The sequence below is a fragment of the Tachypleus tridentatus genome, chromosome 1 (genome assembly GCF_004210375.1).
Source record: "Tachypleus tridentatus isolate NWPU-2018 chromosome 1, ASM421037v1, whole genome shotgun sequence".
In the NCBI taxonomy this organism is placed as follows: domain Eukaryota; kingdom Metazoa; phylum Arthropoda; class Merostomata; order Xiphosura; family Limulidae; genus Tachypleus; species Tachypleus tridentatus.
In genome coordinates this window covers 30,359,295-30,385,239 of record NC_134825.1, presented here as the reverse complement: position 1 = coordinate 30,385,239, position 25,945 = coordinate 30,359,295, and the positions used below count along the sequence as shown (strand labels likewise).

Here is a 25,945-nt window from a genome sequence, read left to right as displayed (position 1 = left end):
GAACTCTTGAACGTACTGATGAATGACGAAATATTCCAAATCAGTATTACTTTGCTGACAATATTGGTTGAGATCAAATGTAAATCTTATAACTGAGCACAGCACCAACTTTGGTCTGAAAAACGTAGTTGGTCTGATATGTGTCTCAGGTACGTTGTTTCCGCTTTTGTTTCAAAACCTTCAGAAGTTGACGAAGACTAGAAATGGCGATCTAACCTTTTGAACCTTAAGATACTTTCTAAAAGGTTTTATAAGGCTAAGAAATGTAATATTTAATTTGAAACCAGGGCATATATTGTTTGTAATTTTAAATCGTGGCAGGAAGCACTTCAGATGACTTGGAGTGTAAAATTATGCATGTGCAAATGCCTTTACATGCTTTCGTTTGAACATTGCAACCAGGACGTAGACTGTAATTTGTGGCAGGAAGCATTAACAACAAAAAAAACAGGTTTATTTACTGACCAGTTAAATTACTCATAATTCATGCGACTAATGTAGATAGGTACCCAATTCTTAGAATATAGCACTTTGCCATGTCCTTGAAATGTAATCACGGCAGAATTATGCAGCTGCCTTTTCCTAAACGTCTATTTGGTCATCAACATGAAACAGAATGAAACAGCTTTCATCATTCTACAAATTCGCGACCACTTATAAAAATTTCACGATGAGCGTAATGAAAAGTGATGCCAAGTGTTTTTGAGAATAAAATGTATGGATAATGTATGGATTACTTATCTGAAGTTTTTCAATAGCTTAGCTGTAATCTGAAGGCTTATAACGCTAGAAACCGATCTGTCACAGCACAGATAACCAAATCAAGTCACAGCACAGATAACCAAATCAATAGCTTTGTGCTTATCAACAAACAAGACAAATAAAGTTACGTGAGTTATCTAAACTGTTACACGGCCCGGCATGGCCAGCGGGTTTAAAGCGTTCGACTCCTAATCCGAAGGTCGTGGGTTCGAATCCCCGTCACGCCAAACATGCTCGCCCTTTCAGTCGTGGAGGCTTTATAATGTGACCGTCAATCCCACTATTCGTTGATAAAAGAGTAGCCGAAGAGTTGGCGGTGAGTGGTGATGACTAGCTGCCTTCCCTCTAGTCTTACACTGCTAAATTAGGGATGGCTAGCGCAGACAGCCCTCTAGTAGCTTTGCGCGAAATTCAAAACAAACGAAACCTAAACTGTTACGAAATATTCAGGATTGTGGAAAGGCCTCTTCGAGTGCCTCAGGGATGGTGTCGTTTTTTTTACACTTGTCCCCACACTGGATACAGTAAAGTCGATGTAAATTTGTAGCAAAAAATATTTTTAGCATCTTTCTTTCACAATCATAAGATTCAAGTCTTTGTCACTTTTCAACTGGTTTCAGGTCAGACGTAAGATGTTCTAAAGTTTTGATTATCAAATTCTAGATGTCTGTGTTTCGTATAGCAAAGCCACAAAGGGCTATCTGCTCAGCCCACCCAGGGTAATCGAACCCCTGGTTTTAGCGTTGTAAATCCGGAGACATACCGCTGTACTAGTGGGGGCTTCTAAATGTCATTGAATAGTTTCATACATAGTAGATCACGTGAATAAGTGCTGTAATTCTTTACAGTTTCGATATTACCTACTTGCAAAGACAGCTGACAATATATTCTCCAACAGATTCGCGACATTTTGAATCTTACAGACATTCTGCTACTATTGATCGAAGTTCGTGGACATTTTGCAATAAAAAAAAACAACGCCGTGAATCACGATGATTGTGGAAATAAAAAAAAAAAAAGCTGGAGAACTTTCAAAAAATTGATTTCTATCTCAAGAAGGGAAAAGAAACAATAAAAAAATCCAATGCTTACTACCTGATGAGTCGCTGTATTCTTTACAGAGTATGTTAGATACGTCACGCCTAAAGTTCAATGAGTTATTCTATACTTTTGACAGAGAGGCGCGCATTTACAAAGTCAGTTAATTGTAGTGTTCGTATGAATCTTATTATAGTAAGCCTGTTTAGTTTTTATGTTTCATTTAACTGACATTTGTGAGAAAGAGGCTACTTGAAGGACAACAAGACGTTTTCTGTACAGTTACACTGATCTGATTATGACACTTTGAAACGTGTTAGACACACCTGTTCCTTGTTCTTTATTCACGTATTTATCAGCATACATCTTTCTAATTATGGTTTCAGAATGATTACGCTTAGTGTTGTCTTTGTGAAAAGTGTAGACGCGATAACACGAAATTAGGAGATAAATATTGTTCGTTTGTTTTATTTTGAATTTCGCGCAAAGCTTTACTGGTTATTTATTATCTATGGTAATCGACCCTAATTTAGCAGTGATAGAATAGAGGGAATGCATCTAGTCAACACCACCGACCGCCACCTCGTGGTATACTCTTTTACCAACGAATAGTGGATTTGACCATCACTCTATAATTTCCCATCAGTTGAAAGGGAGAGCATGTTTGAGGATTCGTACCCGCGACCCTCAAATTACGAATCGATTGCTCAAGTTACCAAACCATGCTGGGTCCCGTCGCTATACTTTATCGATAAATGACAAGAGGAAGGGGATTATGGGGATCCAAGATTTCCCTTTTGGAGACCCCCTCAAGAAAAGACAAGTGTAGAGCTTTTGTTATTGGATTTGTGAAGCTCTAAAATAAACAGTAACTATTTTTTAGTATTAATGGAAATTGTAAAGGTATTCAGTTTATTGTTATTTTTAAACAATAATTTTTAACCAATCCAATAATTTAGGGAGTTTCATGCATCATTACGACTAGGTCTATACACCGTTACATTTATATTTGGCTCTTAAAGTTGGATTTCCGTTTCCAAAGTCCTGTATCAGCCCTTGAGTTTTCATCTGCAGAAAGTCAAAAGGTAAAGTCTGCTACAGAAAATCTTTAAAAGAACAATTTTTACTCAAAGTTGAGCATTGATCGCTTTGCTAATGAAAAATTTCTTCACACAAATTTCATTCGTTAACACATATTTTTAATGGCACAGAATTATCTTTAAGATGCTTTTTAAGCTTTTAAATGCTTGTAACGTTCTTAAAGTTAACAATAAGTTTACTATTATTTTGTTCGTTAATGTACTGAAGCGGTCATTCACTTGTATATTGAGCTACATATATAAGAATCAAACGACATTGCTACATAACCGCCTTACTGGCGTTTCAGCTGTTTTAATTGACTTTCATGTGTTTTTTTTTTTTAACTACTCTTTTGTAAACAGTAAAGCTTCGCTAAACAAGTGAAGCAACCACGAATGACAAGACGAAAAAAACATATTAGAAACAGTTGTAATAAGGTGTGTTAAAAGCAAATGTAATACGTTCATTATATACGCATATGACATATTTGACAAGAATTAACACAATTTTATATCCTTGCAAGAGACACTTTAGACTATCGCAAGTTTCGGTAGTGGCACTGCGATCGCAATAATGTGTTGATCTAAGCAAGGAAGCATAATTACTAGTAGTAACAGTTGCTGGCTTCATTGCTTTAGGACATTTCTCATTCTTCTAACATTGATTAAGTTCTGTACTGCCACAAACAAATATGAAAATAACTAGTGTACGTTCAGATTACAAACGGATTCTTTGTTTGTTTCTCAAAGTTTGCTGGTTTTGGAGTAAAAGAACAGAAAGAAGACAGCTAGTCAACACAAGCCACTGTAAACTCCTGGGCTACTCTTGGTAGTGACAAATGCCGGTTTAAAGGTTTTATTGGCCCTAGGTTTTTCAACTTATAAAGGCCCCCTCGAGATAGAACCTCTACGTGCAATACATTTATAGTCATGGCTGGAAGTCCCCTACTTAGTATGAAGCCCTGAGCTTCAGCCCGACAAGCCCATGGCTTAATGTGGGTTTGGTAGTGACCTTCACATTAAAATACCCCCATGGCTGAATGAATTTTCGTTCCTCTCATTAGTTAGTCAAAATCACAGAGTGCTAGAAAGCCCTAGTAACTTTACCATAAACACAAGATACAAACATCAATCAGATTTGACTAACACCTACAGCAGATAGCCCAATGTGGCTTTGCTATAAGAAAAGCACACACACTAACACCTATCATTTCACAACACACGCTCTCCCCATTGGCACAGTAGAATATCTGAGGACTCACACTTCTAAAAACCGGGTTTTGATACACGTGGTGCGCGGAGCACAGATAGTCCATTGTGTATCTTTGTGCTTAACTTGAAAGTGGAAAACATCTTAAAATAGTTAATATTTTTTCTGTTAAACTTGACCGATATTTTGTATCTTGTTAATATTTTTATTTTCACTTGTTTACGTGCAGAGTCAACATTCAAAGTTATGAAAAGGAATCGCCTTAAAACATTTTAAAAGCTATACTGGACGTGTTGTGGCTTCTCGTGAAAATAACGCTATGGAAAAGTCTGCTGAATATCTTACTTTAGGTTATTTCTGTACTGGTTTACAACATAGGCCTCAGTAAAACGATCGGAGTGTAGCTATAATTCGAATTTTTCCCTTACTCTCAGGTTTTGTGTATCATTTCTTGTTCTTTTTCCAATGCTTTAAATTGACAATATTTCAAGACTGTGTGATTATTTTAGTTATTTTGAATATAATGTTTAGAAAGCAATAGAAGAACTATTTCTTTCGAAATTAATTTCCCCTAGTGAGTCACATTAAGGACTTACAACGCTAAAATCCAGGGTTGGATTCCCTTCGGTGGACAGAGCACAGATAGCCCATTGTGAAGCTTTGTTCTAAAAGAAACAGTAACAACAAAATTAAAGCTAATAACGTATGTAATAACCAGTTATGCTATTACCGCATTTGCAATTATTTATGGCAAAATGTTTATTTTGGATAAATATTCATACACCGAATATTTCACTGTACTAATTCATACACGGTGTCTCTTCTTGGCCCTATACTTTCTGCAGACGCACGTAACTATTCCTATCTGTCGACCGTGATATAGTTCACTCCTTCTATCCTACTCTATATCATGTCTTGAAGAAATACGTAGGTAATCAAACCTCCTTCTTATGTCTCTTTATCGTAATGTGATCTTAGCTATGCATTTTGTTATTTCTCGTGAAGCTTCGTTTAAGGTTTCCGCGTGATATACGCCTATATACACACATATACACTCATGCGCACATATATAAACCTTTTGGCTCTTGGTTGAAAGCCAATCACGGTTAAGCAACAAATTTTTGTTTTGAACTACACGTGTTTTGAAAAATAGTGACAAAATTTAACAAAGTATCACTCCTTCCCTACAGCTTTAAATATGTTATAGTACATAGAAATTGTACACAAAACTGATTAAGAACGTATATTAAACAATCTTGATGATGCATGGTAGTGTTGATACAGAGGCGGTTCATTGTCCACGGACAGCAGCAGATGGATGAAGATTTTAATGAGCAGTTCTCAACGTTTTTAAGCAGGCTGCTTCTCCATAGACACCTATGAAGCTCGTAGGAATGACAATGAACAAAATACAGAAAAATACGTTAATCCTTAACGTTCTCTTACGTTTAATACCAGTTATGAAACATTATTGTAATATCGTGCAGAAACGACAAGAACAATATGAAAGGATGGATTTTTAACACAGCCGTAGCTTTGATACTTTAGACATGAGGTTTAATTTTGCATATCTTTATCTTATGATTATTGGGAAATACGTTTCTATAATGGAAGACGATCTGTGTAATATATTTGTAAAGTATTTTGATGTTATTTTTCCAATTGGATTTACTAGAAAGTGAGCTCCCACTGGTCGTTCTAAATGTTTACAACAAATTGGTTTACTTGTCATCTCTATAAAGTACTGGGTGAACCAACGCATAGAACTCTTTTGTGTATGTGTTGTCTAGATTGAATCCATATACATATAGACCAGTCTTCTCTCTCTGTGTGAACTATAGAGTGAACTCATTTACACTAGACGTCTGTGTAACAGCTGTGGATTTAACCTATCTATACGTCTCTTTTATGTGTGTGTTTGTCCAGATTGAACCCATATACATATTGGAAGTCTTCTCTCTGTGTGAACTCACATACACTAAACATCTGTGTCAACTGAGTAGTTAGTGTGTGTTTGTCCAGATTGAACCCATATACATATCGGAAGTCTTCTCTCTCTGTGTGAACTCACATACACTAAACATCTGTGTCAACTGAGTAGTTAGTGTGTGTTTGTCCAGATTGAACCCATATACGTATCGGAAGTCTTCTCTCTCTGTGTGAACTCACATACACTAAACATCTGTGTCAACTGGGTAGTTAACACATTCATACATGCCTTTAATGTGTACGTGTGAAATATAGTATAAAGTTGTACACTTTATTGTTTTGCATCACACTAGATCACAACACTTTTGTTTATTACGTATAGAGTTACGTAGTTTATATAAGTTTTACATGTGTTATAAAAGAAATCGAACCCATTTTTACGCTTCATTTTTGTAGTGAACTATAAAAAGAGCAGTTGTTTGTAAGTATTACAGTGATATGCACAGAGAGGCTGTATCGAACAACAGAGTGAGGTCACTCATAAATGCTTTTATTTTGTGAACTGTGAAATGTGCTATATATCTAAACATCTCATTTAAGTGAACGTTTGAAAATAAAACACCCAAACTGTTGTTAGATGTTGTTACGTGTTTAGAAAATTAACAAATAAAACACAGTTTAAGCCTATTTTAATAATATTTTTAGGGCAGAGTATGGCACTATTTTCATTGGGTTAAATATCAATAACTTACGTCGTTGTTTAAAGCGTAAAATAACTGATATCAACATATTTGTGTTGTTAGAACTCTCATATCGTTGTGTGACTGGTTAAGTAAGTAACTGAGTGATTTTTTTTCTTTGAATTTATAACAAAACTATACAATGAACCCATGCTTAGTGTTTTCATCGTGGAAAATACTGAGTGACCTTACATACAGTTTATGACCTGTTGACTTAGGTGTCATTATTCGAAACATCGAATTTCTTTAATCATTACCTGAACATTCGACTAGATCTAGTCTTTAAATAAACCATTGACTATAACTAATCCGAAAGTAAATTCTCAACAACATGTAATTTTTAAGTAAACTCTCAAATAGACGTTTTTATATTTGCAGTTAAGCACAAAGTTACATGATGGGCTATCTGAACTGTATCCATCACCAGTATCTAAACCTAATGTTTAGCGTTATAAATCCTCAGGTATACTGCTGTGGCACTGGGGAGCTTAACTAGATCCAGTCCTTGAGTAAACTGTCAACTACATATAACCCTTAAGTGGACGCTCATCTAGAACCAGCTCTTGAATGAACCTCTAACTATGAATAACCCTTAAGTGAGAAACAGACTCAGTTAACCTTTAAGCGAACCCTCAGGTGCTGTGGCTTACAAGCATACTACTTGTTTTCCGCCCCCTTGTATTAGTGTAGGAAGTTTTCAACGTTTGTTATTTGTACTGGCAAGTGTACTTTCCATAGTACACGTTGGTAAATAGGCTGTTAAGCTCTTTTTGCTCTAACTAACTTTTGTTCTGTGCCATACACTTAGAGCAGCACACCTGCCGTCTTTCCGTGGGAAAGACAGTTGCAAGGCCACTTGTAGTACGGAAAGTTAGATAGTTATCTTTTTTGTAGCAATCAGATGATCGCTTGAGGTAATGACGTCTTTTGTATTTCATTGAAGATAGTGAGAGTCAATCTGAGTATGTGCAACGTTGAATACTAGGGTAATTAACGTCAGATTTATTCATTATGGATCAGAAGACCATCATAGTTAAATTCTTTGCGAGCTGATATAGAGCATTTTTAGAGCTAAATCTCCAGTAGAGACGCTTGTCAAGTACAATGTACATTTTCATAGTGCTTGTTTCAATTAAATGCTGTTCATTTTAACTACACATTTCTTTCCTGTCTCTCTTTACTTTTCATAAATACAGTTAGTTATGTTGAATAATTTCGCAACAGATATTTTGATAAATCTCTCATTATTTAGCGGACTTGTCACTTGTACTTGTTGCTCACAGAGGAAATCGGTTTCACCTGACAGTATCACTTCACATCTAATTCTTCAGTGAGCTAGTAACTACTAAACTTCGTTATGCACGGTGAATTTATTTAAAAAAAAGGTATAGCGTTCTACATAATATAAAACTATTAACTTGATCTTACCTAAGACAACCCGTTTTATTTTTTCAAAGAAAGTATCCATCAGAAGGGAGTTGGAAGTTCATTTACATAAAAACTGTTAATGCGCATATGAGAAATCTAAAAAAAAAAAAAGGCATAAAGGAAAACTATTAAGAAAAGCGTGAAGGAAACTACAGTTTGCCCCATGTTATTTGTTCTCGGGAAAGCAGCAGACAGTAATACAACTGCAGACATAACACTGTGACATTGGAGGTAGGGGCACAATGAGTCAATGTTCATTTTTAGACAATATCATAAAAAATGGTTTCACTAGGTAGTACAATACCTTTTATGAATCGGTTTGGTTCGGTTTGTTTTGAATTTTGCTCAAAGCTACACAAGGGCTATCTGCGCTAGCCGTCCCTAATTTTGCAGTGTAAGGCTAGAGGGAAGGTAGCTAGTCATCACCACCCATCGCCAACTCTTGGGCTACTTTTTTACCAACGAATAGTATGACTGACCGTCCCATTATAACGCTCCCACGGCTGAAAGGGCGAACATGTTTAGTGCGGTAGGGATTCGAACCCGCGATCCTCAGATTACGAGTAGAGTGCTTTAACCACCTGGCCGTGCTGGGCCTTTTTTATGAATAGAAAACAATGTTTAGTGTAAACCGTGTTAACTTTTGTTATATTGTTTTTGAGTGTGTGAAAGATTAGAGTAACAAATATTTTAGCTGCTAAGCTACCTTTAGGTTTATTATTTAAAGTATATTATGGTTAAATTACCTAAAAACAATTTTTTAATATTTTAAGAATATGGCGTGAGGGAATGATATATCATGTTATAATGGAAAAATAAATATATACAAAGGAAATCCATTTTAAAATTAATGTTACTATAACTATAATGGTATATATTAAATTTGTATTTTGCAATTACAATTATAGTGTTTTCACTGTATTTTATTCTTTTCAGTGAATCTATATTTATAAAATAAATTAAACATACCATACGTATAATAAACTATCAACCACTACAGAAAATCTCTTTCAGGGCTATAAATGATGAGTAGGATTTCTCGAAACTGATGAATCGAATTATGGAGTGAGGTACATATTTAATTTAACACTGAAAATTGTAGATTTTTCACTGACTATATTCATAATTCAGCTACTTCAGAAATAAATTTCTTTCCTTTTGATTATGTTGTTAATAAATATGAGTACATGTACACTTAAGTGTTTTTAAACCTAATACAAATTTCCTTATGGCACGGTTTTTAAAGGCAAATAAAATCAGGGGTTCGATTTCCATCGGTGGACTCAGCAGTTAGCCCGATGTGGCTTCGCTTTATGAAAACACACACTTAACGGCAAAAGTGAAAACCAACTGACTAAATATTAATTAAATATGTTATTTGTTCATATTTACCTTAATTTGTCTATTATATATTTCAAAAAGAAAGTGTTTGAATTATATCGTTGTTCAAATGTGGTATATGTTACACCAGGAAAGAATAAGTTACAAACAGTCATCGAAGAGTTTGGTTTGTTTGCTTTTATCACAAAGTTGCACAATAAACTATCTACACTGTACAAATCAGCACTCTTTATCGTTAAGTTCATGAACCTATCTCTAGAAATTTGCAATTAATTTACTGTACAAAAGTAGAACTATAGTTTGACCTATATTTAGAGGCCCGGTATTACCAGGTATTGCTCAAATCCACGTCACACCAAACATGTTCGCCATTTCAGCATTGGGTGCGTTATAATGTGATAGTCAATCTCACTATTAGTTGGTAAAAGAGTAGCCCCAGAGTTGGCGGTGGGTGGTGACGACCAGCTGCCTTCCCTTTAGTGTTAAAGTGCTAAATAAGGAACAGCTAGCGCAGATGGCCTTCATGTAGCTTCACGCAAAATTCAAACCACCTGTATTTAGACCACATTTATTTCTGTGTGTTCAGAAGGGTAATTAATATGTGACAAAAGAGAATAATATAATATTAAAGGAATTATTAAGATACGTGTTTCAGTTATTTAAGTAAGACTTTAATCTGAAATAATAACACCTTTCTTATGTCTATTTGAGTCTTAGCAGTAAAACATGAAATTCGTGATGTTACCTACTTTAACCAGTCGCCTTCCTGGAGGTCCAAATCGGTTTGTGACTCACTCTTTGGGGCAACACTTTCAACGATTTTCAAGCAGTCTTCGCCGAGAATACAAACAGCCTATAGATGGGAAAAGATTCGAATATGTACTTTATCAGTTTATGACCTGAATGGATAGAAAGAGTGTTAAAAGATTTCAAGAGTATGTTACTTGAAATATACGTAGACTAGAAAAAACTTACATGTGAGTAGCTAAGAAGAGAAGATGGAATTCCTCATGACAAAAATAAATCACAAATACTGAAAGAAGGCAGATACAACACTCCACGAAAAACTAACATTAAATATAAGGAAAAGATATAAACATTTCAACACGTGTAAGCGTGTAACATCCGACACCTCAAGATTAAATTACATGTAATTTGGTAGGTAGAGAAAATCTAAGATGACAGCATAGCATTTGGTGGGCTCAGCATGGCCAGGTGGTTAAGGCGCTCGACTCATAATCTAAAGGTCGCTGGTTCGAATCTCCGTCACACCAAACATGCTCGTCCTTTCAGCTGTGGGGCCGTTATAATGTTTCGATCAGTTCAACTATTCATTGGTAGAATAGTAGCCCAAGAGTTGACGATGGGTGGTGATGACTAGCTACCTTTCCTCTAGTCTTACCCTGCTAAATTAGGAATAGCTGGCGCATATAGCCCTCTTGTAACTTTGCGCGAAATTAAAAAAAAAACAAACAACAAACAAACATTTGGTGTATTACAGGAGAAACAAAAAAAAGTTTCGTGTGAGGCATATCTTATACTAAAAAACAGAGTTATATACAATATGTACATGTAAGACCACACTAATAACAGCATTATGCATGTTACATAAAAAGCTTTTAAAATAGAAGAGACGATACTAAAATATTTTATTAGAAATTTTGGTGTTGTTTAGACGGGAGAAAAAATTGATGCAAATATTTCAAAGCAGTAATACATGTATTAAATCATGCCATGTTTAAAGAAGTAAACTTTTAGTTCAGGAGCTATCGTGCTATTAGAATGTTTATTTATCTGCTTTTATGGCCTTATATGCTTTCTAAGTTTTTCAATCAATGAACATAAAAACCTTTGAATAGAAATATACTGTAATTAATAACTATCTTTGCTTGTGTCACTATATCAGACACCGTAGTCTTTAAATGATACGTAGAATATTCGATATCAGTGATTTAAATATTAAGATGTGATTGTACCATTTATAGGCAGCATTGCTTTGAGGAACTCAGCTAAATAATATTCAATAAAATAGATTACACAACGATTTTGGTAAAGCTATGTGGTTTGCCTGTTTTACTATAGTTATTTATTTGGTTAAGCTCAGTTATTATGTTTTCTAGATTAAGTCATCGAGTTACATTCTTTACTGTGCATGGTATTAAACTCGAGAACAAAATAATGGTTAAGTAAAACAACAGACACAAAAAAGTATTTCCAAATGTATCAGCCTTAAGAGAGTTATGTTGGAGAAAGCTTTTATGATATAACAACTTGTTTATTGAGCAATCTTTTCACTATTTAAGTAGGCCTAAATGTTAGGTTTTGGCAAGTTTTGAATTGAAGAACGAAACGTTTTATCATGAAACCTTTTCATATATATTCATATAAATAATACTTCTTAGAATATATTTGGCCCGGCATGACCAGGTGGTTAGGGTAATCGACTCGTAATCTGAGGGACGCGGCTTGACCTTTCCGCCATAGGGCGTTGTAATAGTCCGTCAATCCTACTATTCGTTGGTAAAAGAGTAGCCAAAACGTTTGAGGTTGGTTGTGAAAACTAGTCTTACGCTGCTAAATTAGGGACCGCTAGCCCTCGTGTAGCTTTGAGCGAAATGAAAACAAATAAACAAACAATAGAATATATTCATTACACATAATGACGAAGTACTATTTAACTAAGTAGCTTATAACAACAGTTTTGCAATTGTCAATATATTTAGTAGTTTAAAAAAAATTGGTTCACTTAAACAAGAGTTTGTATTTAAAACTGTTGTATGATAAATACCAGGACAAACACAGTCGGTGAATAATAGCTCGAGTCAGACTAGATGTGTTTGATTTATTCTGCGGTTTTTGAATAGGGTCGCCACTAATCACTACATCTGTTTGTGTCTGTCTGTGACGATCAGTTCGTGAATTCTGATCTCTACGAAACTGTCAGAGAGTTCTGGTGTATGCGCCCCAGTGACATTTTAAAACTCCATTACCTTCTTTACTTGGTTTCTCATATTTACGAGTTATATAGCAATTTAAATTGTCCTAAGTGCCCAACCCCCAAAGTCTGATCGCCTGGAAAGTAATGTATGGCTCATAGCTTAGAAACTTGTATATGGCTTACGGCTCAGATTTCCACAACAGCTAGAAGTACATATGGGATAATGTGTTAGTGGCTAATTTCAAGATTTTCGTTTCAGTATTTAGTAGATGTGCGTGACGAAAAACGCACATTGTCCACCCCCCGAGGTTAAAGTAGATGCTTCCTATGGCATGGAAATTTTTACTATTAAGAGAAAAAAAGGTTTGTTTGTTTGTTTTGAATTTCGCGTAAAGCTGCACGAGGAATATCTGTGTTAGCCGTCCCCAATTTAGCAGGGTAAGGCTAGTAGGAAAGCAGCTAGTCATCACCACCCGCCGCCAACTCTTGGGCTACTCTTTCACCAACGAACAGTGGGAATGATCATGACATTATAACGTTCCGGTTGAAAGGGCGAGCATGTTTGGTGTGACGAGGATTTGAACACGAGACTTTCACATTGCTAGTCGAATGCCTTAACCACCTGGCCATGTCGAGTCTCTCCAAGAGGGTACGGATTGAAACGGGAAACCGAAACTCTCCAAAAGTGACGTTAAGTATCTCAGGTTACGTTCTCTGGAAGAAAAGATGGCGGTTGAGAAGAGATCTTGTCAACTATCTGGCAGTAAATACAGTTATAAATGTTACCTCTAGTACACTATCATGTATAGTGGTACTAAGTAGTCGAAATGGACGTGTAGGTCATTGAAAACTACTACTTAGAGCAACTGACCAAAGTAAAGGTCGAAACGAGCATCTGACCATAAAAATCTGAATTAGTACAACTTACGGGGATTCTCTTTACAGAAGAATCCGCGATCGAAATAGAGTGATAAAAAATTGTTTGTTCGACAGTAGAGGGCGAATGATTTCATAGTTGTTGTACAACTTCTATAATAGTCCCTCGCTGGTACAGCGGTAAGTCTACAGAGTTATAACGCTAAAATTAGGGGTTCGATTATCCTCGGTGGACTCAGGAGATAGCCCGACGTGGCTTTGCTGTATGAAAACACAAACAAACACTTTTATAATAAAGTATAGAGAATCACGACAAGTTTGATTTACTTATCTCAGCCAACTGTGATGGTGATGTCTATCCCGACTGTTGACAAGTGCACTCAGAATCTTATCCATCAAGCCATTCCCCTAGGAATACGAGTCGTGAGACAGAGATTCATCTTCTAGCAAGAGAGTGATCCCAAGTACACAGCAAATGTAGTGATTATATGTCTTGACGTGAAAGAGACCAATAGAACAGTTACGATAACGACTTACCATATATAAGGTTCTGATATGAAAATTCTTGAGGATCTGTTGGCTTATCGTGAAATGAAAAAGTCAAAAGGCAACCGAACAGCTCAGCACAGATAACCCATTGTGGAGTTTAGTGCTTAATTACAAACAAAAAACAAACGACTTTGTTGAATTGTGCTGTATAGTACACTTGGAACAAGACTTAATGATTGATAAACTGTAAGGCAGCAAGAAAACAACTGTAATGCTCGGTATAAAGCTGATTTTAAAAACAAAGCTAGTTCTTTTGTTTGTTTGTTTTTGAATTTCGCGCAAAGCGGTACAAGGGATAGCCGCTCCTAATTTAGCAATGTAAGACTAGAAGGAAGGCAGGTAGTCATCATCGCCCACCACCAAATCTTGGGCTGCTCTTTTATCAACGAATAGTGATATTGACCGTAACATTATAACGCCCCCAAAGCTGAAAGGGCGAGAATGTTTGGTGTCATTCGAACATGTATTCGAACCATCAGATTACGAGAACACTAGTACATTTTGCAACTTATTCAATTTCCTTTCGTATTTTCTGCACAAATATTTATTAATAAATCCATTTCTTTGAAACCACTCGTTGTTTTCGACACTATGTGTATCTCTTGCGTCTTTGCATATTTACTTCCAGTTTTGGATGGTATAAATACAGAACCATGGTATCAGGGGAACTACTGTTGTCGCTTGTTAAAAGAAACATGGATTCAACTTTTATGAGCAGATAATTAAGGATTATCTTAGACAAAAGGTGTTATTTCAGTGTTTTTACTTGAAGATCCTATAAGTTTAGAAACGTTAATTCAAAACGCGATTTGCCATTACTTAGCTTTAAAAACTACTGGTTGGGGATGGCAACTGTCCAATATTTTGTCAGTAATATTTCCTTCTCTTAATTAGCTTTTTCTACAAACATGACAGGAGGAAAGGATTCCCTCCTTATGGCCTCTTGTTTGTCTCTTTAACATTGATTGAATTGACAGAACCTGTCAGTACTTACTGAACTCCAGTCGAGCCTGTCTTAATAGCAGACGAAAATAAATTAACATTTCTTTATTATAGCTTCTTGCTCTGTTTATTGCAGCTATTTTGAAAGGCAAATGGTTTTATTAACCGGTAAGTATGACATGTAGCAACTTATAGATAGAGGCAATAGTGATAAAATAATTGTATCCCAATTTTCGCTGTTTGACTTTATCAACTCATTTATAAACTATAGCTCTGTTTGCTTTCTACAAACTCATTACTTCTTGAGTTAATAGACATAATTTTAAGCCGTGTTTTTCTTCAACAACAGTGTTAATACAACAAGGCTAAGAATCTTCTATGTTATTTTATGTATTCACCACAGTAACTGTTAACGTTTATTGAGGATTGTGTTTAGTCATTAACTGTTTACATTTGCTCAATAAGTAGACGGTACTTCTCAAGGCTTAGGGTGAAATATATGTTCTCTCACAAAAAATGCATATTACTAATTCAGATTCATACTCATTTGCATACTGTTGACAGAATGGGATATATATTAATGTTGTAAGGCTTAACAAGTCCTTTTAGTGTTAGATTTGAGCAACTGTTTATTTAACTTAAGTTTGATAAGAAGGCAAAATGGTTTAACCGCTGGCAGCCATAAGCTGTTACTGTGATAAAGTTTTTAATTTTATTACTTTTATATTTGGACTAGAATAGAAATTAATGCTATTTTTTATGCGAAGAGGATTTCCTAATCCTCCAACATGACCAGGTGGCTAAGGCACTCGACTCGTAATCCGAGGGTCGCAGGTTCGAATCCCCGTCGCACCAAACATGTTCGCTTTTTCAGCCGCGGGTGCGTTATAATATCACGGTCAATCCAATTATTCGTTGGTAAAAGAGTAGCCCAAGAGTTGGCGGTGAGTAGTGATGGCTAGCTGCCTTCCCTCTATTCTTACATTGCAAAATTAGGGACGGCTAGCGCAGATAGCCCTCGAGTTGCTTTGCGCGAAATTCAAAGCAAACCACATTACTCAAGAACCTGTTAAAGAAACATAAAACACAAAGAAACAAACCATGAAGGAATAAGCAACGAAATGATGAAGAAGATACTTCCTCTTCTGATTTTCTAAACACTTGAAGAAATAATTATAAACACACGCGTTGTTAATCTGGTGTATGTGTCTATTTGTCTGTTTAAATTATCACGAAGCTACTCGAAGACTACCTCTACTAACCATTCCTGATTTGGAAGTGATAGACAACAGGAAAGGCAGCCAGTCAGCATCATCCATCACCAACTATTGGGGTATTCTAATCGAATATATAAGACTAACCGTGACATTATATTGTCCCCATGGCTAAAAAGAATGGACATGTACAGTTATGATCTCCGAGTCCACGACCCGCAGATTGCAAGTCGAGGGTCCTAACCACATATGCCAATTCCAATACTTTTAATGATTTAATAGTTCTAACGAAGCACCAATGAAAACAAGATTCTACTGCAATGGTATTTCTTTTAAATTCAGGTTTTTCTAAAATAAATATTTTTGTTAACCTTTCCCATCATAATGAGTGTTTAGGTAAAATATAACAGCCTATTAAGTGACTTTTACAAAGAAAGTTGGATAGTCACTAAAGGTAATCTTTAGATTAATTAATTAAGATGACTCAGATCATCCGTCTACTTCTAGAGACAACATTAGTCAACTAAAATGTTGCATAGAGTGATTAATTATTATGATAAAATAGGCCATTTAGTGACCAATAAAGAGCGAAAAATTACGCAGTAAAATGGTTATAGGCTAATGTGGCCAACGAATAGAGTATAAATGTGGTAAAAGACATTAGGATCAATAAAACAAATGATAATAGTTACAAGAATGAACAAGACACAACAATCGTAAAGACTACATAAACTTTCCTGTCGTCACTAAAATTACAAAAACCACATCACTTGCTACTATGGGCGATAACGCAAACAGTAAGGACAATTTAGGTCACACAGTACTCAGCATTGGTCAATAAAGAAAACAAACCATATACAGTCTGCAACAACAAAAATGAAGTCATACTTTTATTGGTACTAACTGTAAAAACAACATAGGGTCAAGAAAAAAAGACAGAGGTCAGAAAGGAGTCAGGGAAAGTACCATGAACCCAAAATTTGGTAACAACTATAAAAATGGTCACTGTGGATCACTAATACAATACAACACTTGATAGTCAGAGAGGAAATTAAAGTAAAAGCAACAATAGAAACCATACAGACGTTAATACAAAGGTAACAACCGTACAGTTATGACTAAAGACAACAGAGATGTCCAGTAAAAATTACCATGCTAATTACGAACATCTCTTAAAGTTGTTAATAAGGATAACATAGACCATAGTAAAGCTATTAATAACAACAGATATACAGTATTTACTAATGATATAAAGACTACATAGACCACAGCAAAGTCCTTATTAACAGCGGACATATCATACAGTAGTTGCTAATAATATAAAAATAACATAGACTATAGTATAGTTATTAATAACAACAGATATACAGTATTTACTAATGATATAAAGACTACATAGACCACAGCAAAGTCCTTATTAACAGCAGACATATCATACAGTAGTTGCTAATAATATAAAAATAACATAGACCATAGCAAAGCCATTAATAACAAAAGATATATCATACAGTAGTCACTAATGATATAAAGACAACATAGACCATAGCATAGTCATTAATAACAACAGATACATCATACAGTAGTCTCTAATGATATAAAGACAACATAGACGATAGCAAAGTCATTAATAACAAAAGATATACCATACAATAGTCACTAATGATATAAAGATAACATGGACCACAGCAAAGTCATTAATAACAACAGATATATCATACAGTAGTCGCTAATGATATAAAAATAACATAAATCATACAATAGTCACTAATGATATAAAGACAGCATAGACCATACTACAATCAATGGGAATGTCTGTCAGTCATATTGTCCAATATAAGGTTAACCCAGTCAATATAATAATAGAAGTGTGCATAAAATACAGTAATCAACGAGAATCCCCACCCGTCATATCGTATATAAGAACAATATAGGCAATAACGTAACCAATGAAAACGCTGATCAGCTATTTCGTATCCTATAAGAACAACACAGCCGTACAGTAATCAGTGAAGACTCGCAACAGTAATATTTCAAAAATCAATAGCTTCGTCAGCGATGACGACAGTCGCTTAAAGCGTTAGAAGCGTAACTTATAGAGTCCTGCAGCAAATGACTTAGAATCAGTTAAAACCAACTAATAAACTTTAGTTTAGGGAATATGCAATAGCAATATTCTCCATGAACCTTTAAAAATACCACTGAAAATATTCAAAAAATTATGTTTTTTAGAATGTTCAAAACCTGTTTTAAAACCTCTTATATTTTAAAGCACTGTTACATAAAGCTTTATATTGTCACTTTAAATGTCACAATAATCAAAATAGATATTGTCGAATTATGTTTTAGAAACAATGACTCTTGTAGATCACAATGTATTATGTTTGATTTTAAAATATAATATATTTTTACTCGTGCCATAGATATGCTGATTCATACGTGACATACCTTTTAAATTATTGTTACCACTTACAACAATGCACACACAAAATTGTGTTGGTTTTTAAGGTCGGTGCTACTTGTAAACATTGTACGTGCTGTTTGTTTGTTTTTTAATTTCGCGCAAAGCTGCACGAGGGCTATCTGCGCTAGCCGTCCCTAATTTAGCAGTGTAAGACTGGAGGGGAAGGCAGCTAGTCATAACCACTCACCGCCAACTCTTGGATTACTCTTTTACCAACGAATAGTGGAATTGACAGTCACATTATAACGCCCTCACGGCTGAAAGGGGGAGCATGTTTGGTGCGACGGGGATTCGATCCCGTGACCCTCGGATTACGAGTCGAGTGCCCTAACCACCTGGTCATGCTGAGCCATTTATGTACTGGCCTTTCTCATTTGGCATAACAGAGGATTAATCATAGTCAAAGTATATTAAAGCTACCGAGTACAATATTTCTGTAACTATTTCTATCTTACACTATTTATATGTATTCATTTTAATTTCATAATTAGATATCTTGGATTTCCGGACAGCATATAATACAAGTATATAATCCAACTCTGAAATTAACCTAATTATTTTTTCCACGTGATTTGGTTTTGGTTTTCAACTAGGATTATATGCTAATATTAGATCATCTTTTCTAATTAAGCACGTGCATACTGAGAATATAGAAAAACTGGTGACGACGGAAAGCTATGAACGGAAAAAAACTAAAAGCTAGTGACAACGATTTAAATCTTTGCTGGTAATAATGCCGCTTGTTCTTTGGAAAAATAAAATAACAACAATAACAACAACAAATTCTGAGATTGTAAAATTCTTCAAAAACTGAAACGTGTCAGGAGTGGAAAAGGTTCACTACACCAGTATTTTTCTGTAGAAATTTTAGTGAAAGGTGAAGTGGCAGAAAAACGGCGACTGGATGCCTCAACAAATAAATCACAGGAAAAACTTTAGAAAGTAAGCTATAATAAACAGAAGGATAAATCTAATGTAAACAGTTAGTCCTGAGTATACTGAAGACACGAGTTCATCATTTCTGTATATTACAAAATGCACCTTTGATGGTTTGATACGAATTAATAAGTTACTTCCAATTCTTATCAGCTGATGATTACAGATGAAGACAAACATTTATAATTAAAAAATGTTCAGAATGTTTTATTACAAACAAACCTGGAAAAAAATAATAAAAACGCCTTAGGTTTCCTTATTACGTTATATGTTATCTTCAGCGGTAACGTAGTATTCTGCATACGTAGTTAATGTTTACGAGTAGATATGCACAGTAGCGCATGTGGTGTTCAGTAATTAATTATAACTCGTTCAACAAAACACTTGTATCAACGTGGATTTATAAAGATATCATCTAAAACAATTCACAGACGATATTCTTAAATCGTAAGAAGTTTTAGGTAAATAATTATTATGTAGACAAAATTTATACTTTTTTAGTTAATTAATAATTACTGAATTTATTGTAAGTCTATTTTTTTCGGAATATATGCTCGATTTCATACGTTTAAAATTTAAAAGGTTATATGTTGTGTCTATCGACAATACTCAAGACAGAGATGACATGATAATGAAAGTATTACATTATAATATACCAATATTTTTAAAATCTCGCTTTACGACAATACAGATAAATCTATTGGGTTGAGGAATAATTCGTGAGCGTTTTTTCAAGTTAACAAAATATATTCATAAATGAAATGCTTTCGCAAAATATTTCATGTCATTTGGTAGATAATTTTTTGCTCTAATAGATGGTGTGTTTGATTTTCATATGTCTTTAATTTTTGCTTTCATTTTCAGCTCATTAAATGGAATGTCAAGTGGACAAAATCGAGCATTTTCGACACCATCTGCTTTTCGCATTTAATTTCTTGCAATTTCGTTTAAAACAATGCATACTATATACCTAGGTATTACATGAAATAAAGTATCATAATAAATGTTTTGGGTGTAATGTGTTCATGCATTGAAGTATTGTATAGTCTTGCATGTAATGCTTGAATGAAATTATTTAAAAACGCTCACGAATTATTCCTTAACCTAATATATAAATAATAAGCAAGTTTTATTAAGGCAGCTTTGTTGAAAAAGTAAAAGTTTTAGCACGTGTACAAAAGTCAAGATACCGGTAACTTGTAGAATATGTAAAATATGTATACGATACCACCTGAATAAGTGTGAACTGAACATTGTTCAAAATTGTAGCTCTACTGGTGATTTAATATGTCGACATTATAACCTACCACAAGTACATGTTGCCACTAGCAACACTTACTGTCTTAATTTTTCTTGTATCTCCGTCCAACGGTAGGTCAATGGTAAGATTATGAACTCTGAAAAGCTACATTTCGGTGTTCGATTCCACACGGTGGATAGAACGCAGATAGCCCGTTGTATAATCTTACGCTAAAACAACATGAAAACAACATTTAATCAAATAAGAAGCAAGTGAATGAAGTGTGTCCGTTCGCTGAAGAACCTTATGTGTGGTATTTGATATTTCCATGTTGCACGTGGAGACGTTCGGTAGTTTTGTTTGTTGCTAAAATATGTAAAAACTCATTTATATCATGAAACTTCAATAAAATTTCGTCGATTAATAACGAATTTTCCTTAATTTATATCTGGGATCAAGGCCTTTTTTATGGTCAAATGTTAACGTAGTATTAATTGTTTCTTGTTATGTTATTTGTTTTATAGTTTATTATTATTTGTTATGTGCTGCTTAATATGTGGTGGGTTTTAATTTATTTTCCTTATTTATTCCTCAGTTTTAGTATATATTAAACTTGTGGTTAAGTAAGTTAACGTTTAATAGTATTATAAAACCAACCTTATTTCTGTTAAAGTTACTTGTGCTTGTTTGGTCCCGTTTCTAATTCTACTTATTAACTTTGGTCCAATACGTGTAAATTCAAATCAGATAGATATGTATTTTTATCGGTTAGACAGAGGAACTTGTCATTACATTAACTGACTAGTAAGAGCGCTTCTATCTACATCTGTATACATTTTAAATAAAGAAACTGGGTTATGCAAAAAGCATTTGATTTTATGGGTTGATAATATCATTTTAAAATTAAATGTTGGATATGCAGGAGGTCTATATTTACAGTATATTTAGCTCTATAAAGATAACATTTTATCATGTTTCGACCTTTATGTTTCATCTGGAAGTTAATTTACATTTGCTTTCTTGCAACGTATGTTGTTAAAATTTATTTTAAAGTTTATTTTCGTACCGTATTACCTTGTCTTCTTGCATCTCTTCTCAATGCGGTTCAGTGATTGAGAACGAAACTCAGCTGACAGACAGAGTAAAACCACTACCAGAACGCCCTCTATTTTACTTAACCAGAACTCCTCTAGTTGACTTAAAAGAGTGAAACCAGACAGAGTGCTAAACATACAATGATGAAGAACCCACTTTTTAAGAAAATAAAGTTTAGAGACAGCTTGGATGAACAGTGGAAGAAGTTTCATTAGAAAGGCACAACTTTTCGACAAGCTTGTGGCATCACTAGGTACTCGAGAATGCTATATGATTGAGACAAGATAAATGCAGAACCTTTAACTTACGTGATAGTTAAAAGAAGTATTAAAATTAGTAACTCAGATATCACGTGGTCAGTTTAAAGACAAGTTAAAACAAAAGCCTGAGTGTTACCAAGCTAATTTATAAACACATTATAACTAATTCCAGAATACCACCTAACGTGTTTGAAATTGGATGGAAACCAGAAACACAGTACCACTGGACTTGCTTACAGTTAACTTAAACTAAAAGTCAGGAAGTCATGTAGCTGACTCGCAGGCACTTTGAAACCACAACCAGAAAGCCACTTAAATGGTTTAAGAATAACTTATAAACGTAAGAAAAATATCCGGTAGCTGGTGTACAATGACTGATTAAAGTCAGAATAACAGTGTTTGTTATATAGGTAGCTTAGAGACAAATTAAAATAGAAACCAAAACTCTCAATAATTTACTTATACCGGAGATTATTAATACTTTACAAGAGTGATATTTCATATTTCCACGATACCTTTGGAAATACTTTTTCTATCAACAGTTTTGCTCAGTTCGATGGAAATGGTTACGCACCATTGCTAGATATTATAATTCCCATTGTAATAAACAGCAGGGGAAAGTAGTCTCTAGGTCATTGTTTAGAAACTTCCCCAAATTCTGCTGCATACTTGGACGTCACTTTTGGAAAACAATTTGACTCTTAAACCAATTTTTTTTTGCGCGCTCTGCCAGAATTATTTTCATGACGTCCTAATAATTATAACTGTACCTTATGGAATTTATGGCCTATTTATAAAAGGTGGACAGTAATACGATTTGGATTGTTTTCAATTAAATTTTTAGGACGCTGTTATCGTCCGAGGGATGAACTGGGATTTTCAACCGAACGCTAATATCATTCGCTCGGGTTTCAGGAGTTAAGCATATTTAAAACACAAAAATTCATTGAAACTGTATGGAGGTATTTGACAATTATATGGTTGAATAAGACACTATAGAAACACTGGAGTTTGTGAGCCTTCGTCAGCTTTGAATCTTTTTTCACAGTCTTGTTACTAGCACAAGAGGATTGTTTTCATTCTATTTCTTTCTTTTAATTTTGCGCAAAGCTACACGAGTGTTATCTACACTAGTCGTCCCTAATTTAGCAGTGTAAGACTAGAGAGAAGGCGGCTAGTCATCACCACCCACCGCCAACTCTTGGACTACTCTTTTACCAACGAATAGTGGAATTGACCGTCACATTATAACGCCTCCATGGCTGAAAGGGCGAGCATGTTTGGCGCGACGGGGATGCAAACCCGCGACCCTCGGATTACGAGTCGTACACCTTTACCAAAGAATATTGGAATTGACCGTTACTATTAATGCCCCCACGTCTGAAAGGGTGAGCATCGTTTATGTGATAAGGATTCGAACCCGCGACCCTCATATTATGAGTTGAGTGCCCTAACTACCTGGCCATGCTGGACCGACACTAGAAGATAGATGCAGATCCATCACGGTGGAATTTTGGGTCAGAGGTTTTTTTTTCATAACCACAGTATTCATTTCGTGTATGTGGACTTTAAAATGTGGCTTAGGTGCCTAATTTTGTTCAAAACTCTATACTGTGCGAGTTTTTATGTTCCCATGAAGAACACTGAGGGTTTTTCTCTTCAAAATAATGTGTGTTCGTTGGTTCTATCTTCGTCCCCGTTACTACAGCGGTATGTCTTCGGATTTACAACGCTACAATCAGGGGTTCGGTTCCCCTCGGTGGGCTGAACAGACAGCCCGATGTGGCTTTGCTATTAAAAAAACACACACACGCTCTATCTCGTTGTGTGATTTTTTTTCTCGTTTGAAAGAATACTCACGTATCTCTTAATTCGTAACGGCAAGACACTGTCGAATGAACGAAACATAAAAGTGTTAGCAAGTCGCCGTATTGTCTCGGTTGACAACTGTCAGAACACGCCAATATATTAACCTTTATTAATTTTTGTTATGGAGTGTATTTAACCCCTTATAGGGGTAACAAAAAAATCAGCAGAAATATTTTATAGGATTGACATTGACTTGCTTTAGTCAGTTTGAACCAGAACCAGGATATTACCTAACAGATGAAATAGCGAATTAGAATCTAAACCAGAATGCTGCTCAAAAGTCTTATTGGCAGATTATGATGTATTGAAAAAGTCACTTATTGATGGATTAATAAAACAAATATAATTCCAACTCCCTGATCTAATGTCATATTAATAAAAATTTAGAATACCGTCTGTTTAGAACATGTTCAGATTAAAATTACTATGTCACGTAAATGGATTATGAATAGCTTTATACTTAATACCAAAGCTTTAGCCTCATTTAACTGAATTATTCACCTGTAAAAATCACAGCCCGAATTTTACGTAGATAGTGTATTAGTAGATCAAAATCAGATTTGTTTGTATGAAAGTGTGCACAAAGCTACAGGAGGGTTATCTGTACTAGCAGTTCCTAATTTAACAGTTAAAGACGAGAGAGAGACAGCTAGTCATCACTATCCGCCGCCAACTATTGGGCTACTATTTTTTCAACGAATAGTGAGATTGTCCATCACATTATAACACCCGTATGGCGAAAAAAAACGACCATGATTTATTATTGATTTTATTTTACCACAGAAATAAAGTTAGTGCTTGTTGGGTTAATCGTAGCCGAAATTAATCTTTTCAGCCACCACAACTTTGAAAAAACAATATATAATGAACATACAAGTTCGTTTAAGATTATACCTATTCCATTTTTCCCCTGACATGAATCCACATTTTCAAGTGTTGTTTAGAACTGCTTTAAAGAGTCTGTTATTAAGATAAGATGTGATGTCAACATTTATTAATACAGCTTTAGCTGTGATCGAGGCCTAATTTGAGGGTCGCAAGTTCGAATCTCCGTCACACCAAACTTGCTACCCTTTCAGCCGTGGGGGCGTTATAATGTACGACCAATCCCACTTTACGTTGGTAAAATAGTAGCCCAAGAGTTGGCGGCAAGTGGTGATGACTAGCTGCCTTCCCTCTGGTCTTACTCAAACCCGGATATGGCCCGACATTGCCAGGTGGGTTTAGGCGTTCGACTCGTAATCTGAGGGTCGCGGTTTCGAATCCCCGTCGCACCAAATATGCTCGCCCTTTCAGCCGTGGAGGCGTTATAAAATGACGGTTAATCCCACTATTCGTTGGCAAAAGAGAAGCCCAAGAGTTGGCGGTGAGTAGTGATAACTAGTTGCCTTCCTCTAATCTTACACTGTTAAATTAGGGACGGCTAGCGCAGATAGCCCTCGTGTAGCTTTGCGCGAAATTCAAAACAAACAAATAAACAATCAGTTGTGATCTGATTATCTGATAGATTCCCTGGTGAGGATTTTTTTTTCTAAAATGAAAGAGGTCGATAAAAATGCTATATAGTTAGATATAATAGTTCTTAGTGTATGGTGCGTTTTCTTCCTCTCTTTTATTGATATCTACGTTTCGATATAAGTAAAATAAATGATGGTGTAATCTGAATGAATTAGCCTTATATAAGCTATAAAAGGACATTTAATCTAGCTATAAGAGGACATCTAATCCAGATAATTCTTTTAGGTTTATACAGTAGCAAGTGTGACATTTCCTAAAAACTGTGACTTAAAACAGAAGTTCAAAATCATCTGACTAATTATAATAATGAATTTTTATCATTTTATCAACAGTGTCAACAAATTCGCCATGCTTTACATTTTCCGATTAATTAGCATAGATTTTTAAAGTAGCGCTTTTAAAAGTAGTTTTCAACAGTTTTAAATTAAATTTAATAAATAAATTATAATAAAAAATTAAAACACAAATTACACATAAGGAGATTAAGAGTTGATATGTCTCGTGTAGTTTATCTGTAGAG

The 25,945-nt window shown here is 35.0% G+C and overlaps 1 protein-coding gene across 1 annotated transcript in view; it reads right to left on the bottom strand.

Annotated features, from left to right (window-relative positions):
- LOC143245121 (uncharacterized) overlaps window positions 1-25,945 on the bottom strand; it is a 72,859-nt gene that overhangs the window by 35,330 nt on the left and 11,584 nt on the right. Inside the window, exon 2 of the mRNA XM_076491036.1 lies at window positions 10,277-10,380. Within this exon, the coding sequence (XP_076347151.1) occupies window positions 10,277-10,380 (104 nt within the window). The remainder of the gene's footprint in view (window positions 1-10,276; window positions 10,381-25,945) is intronic.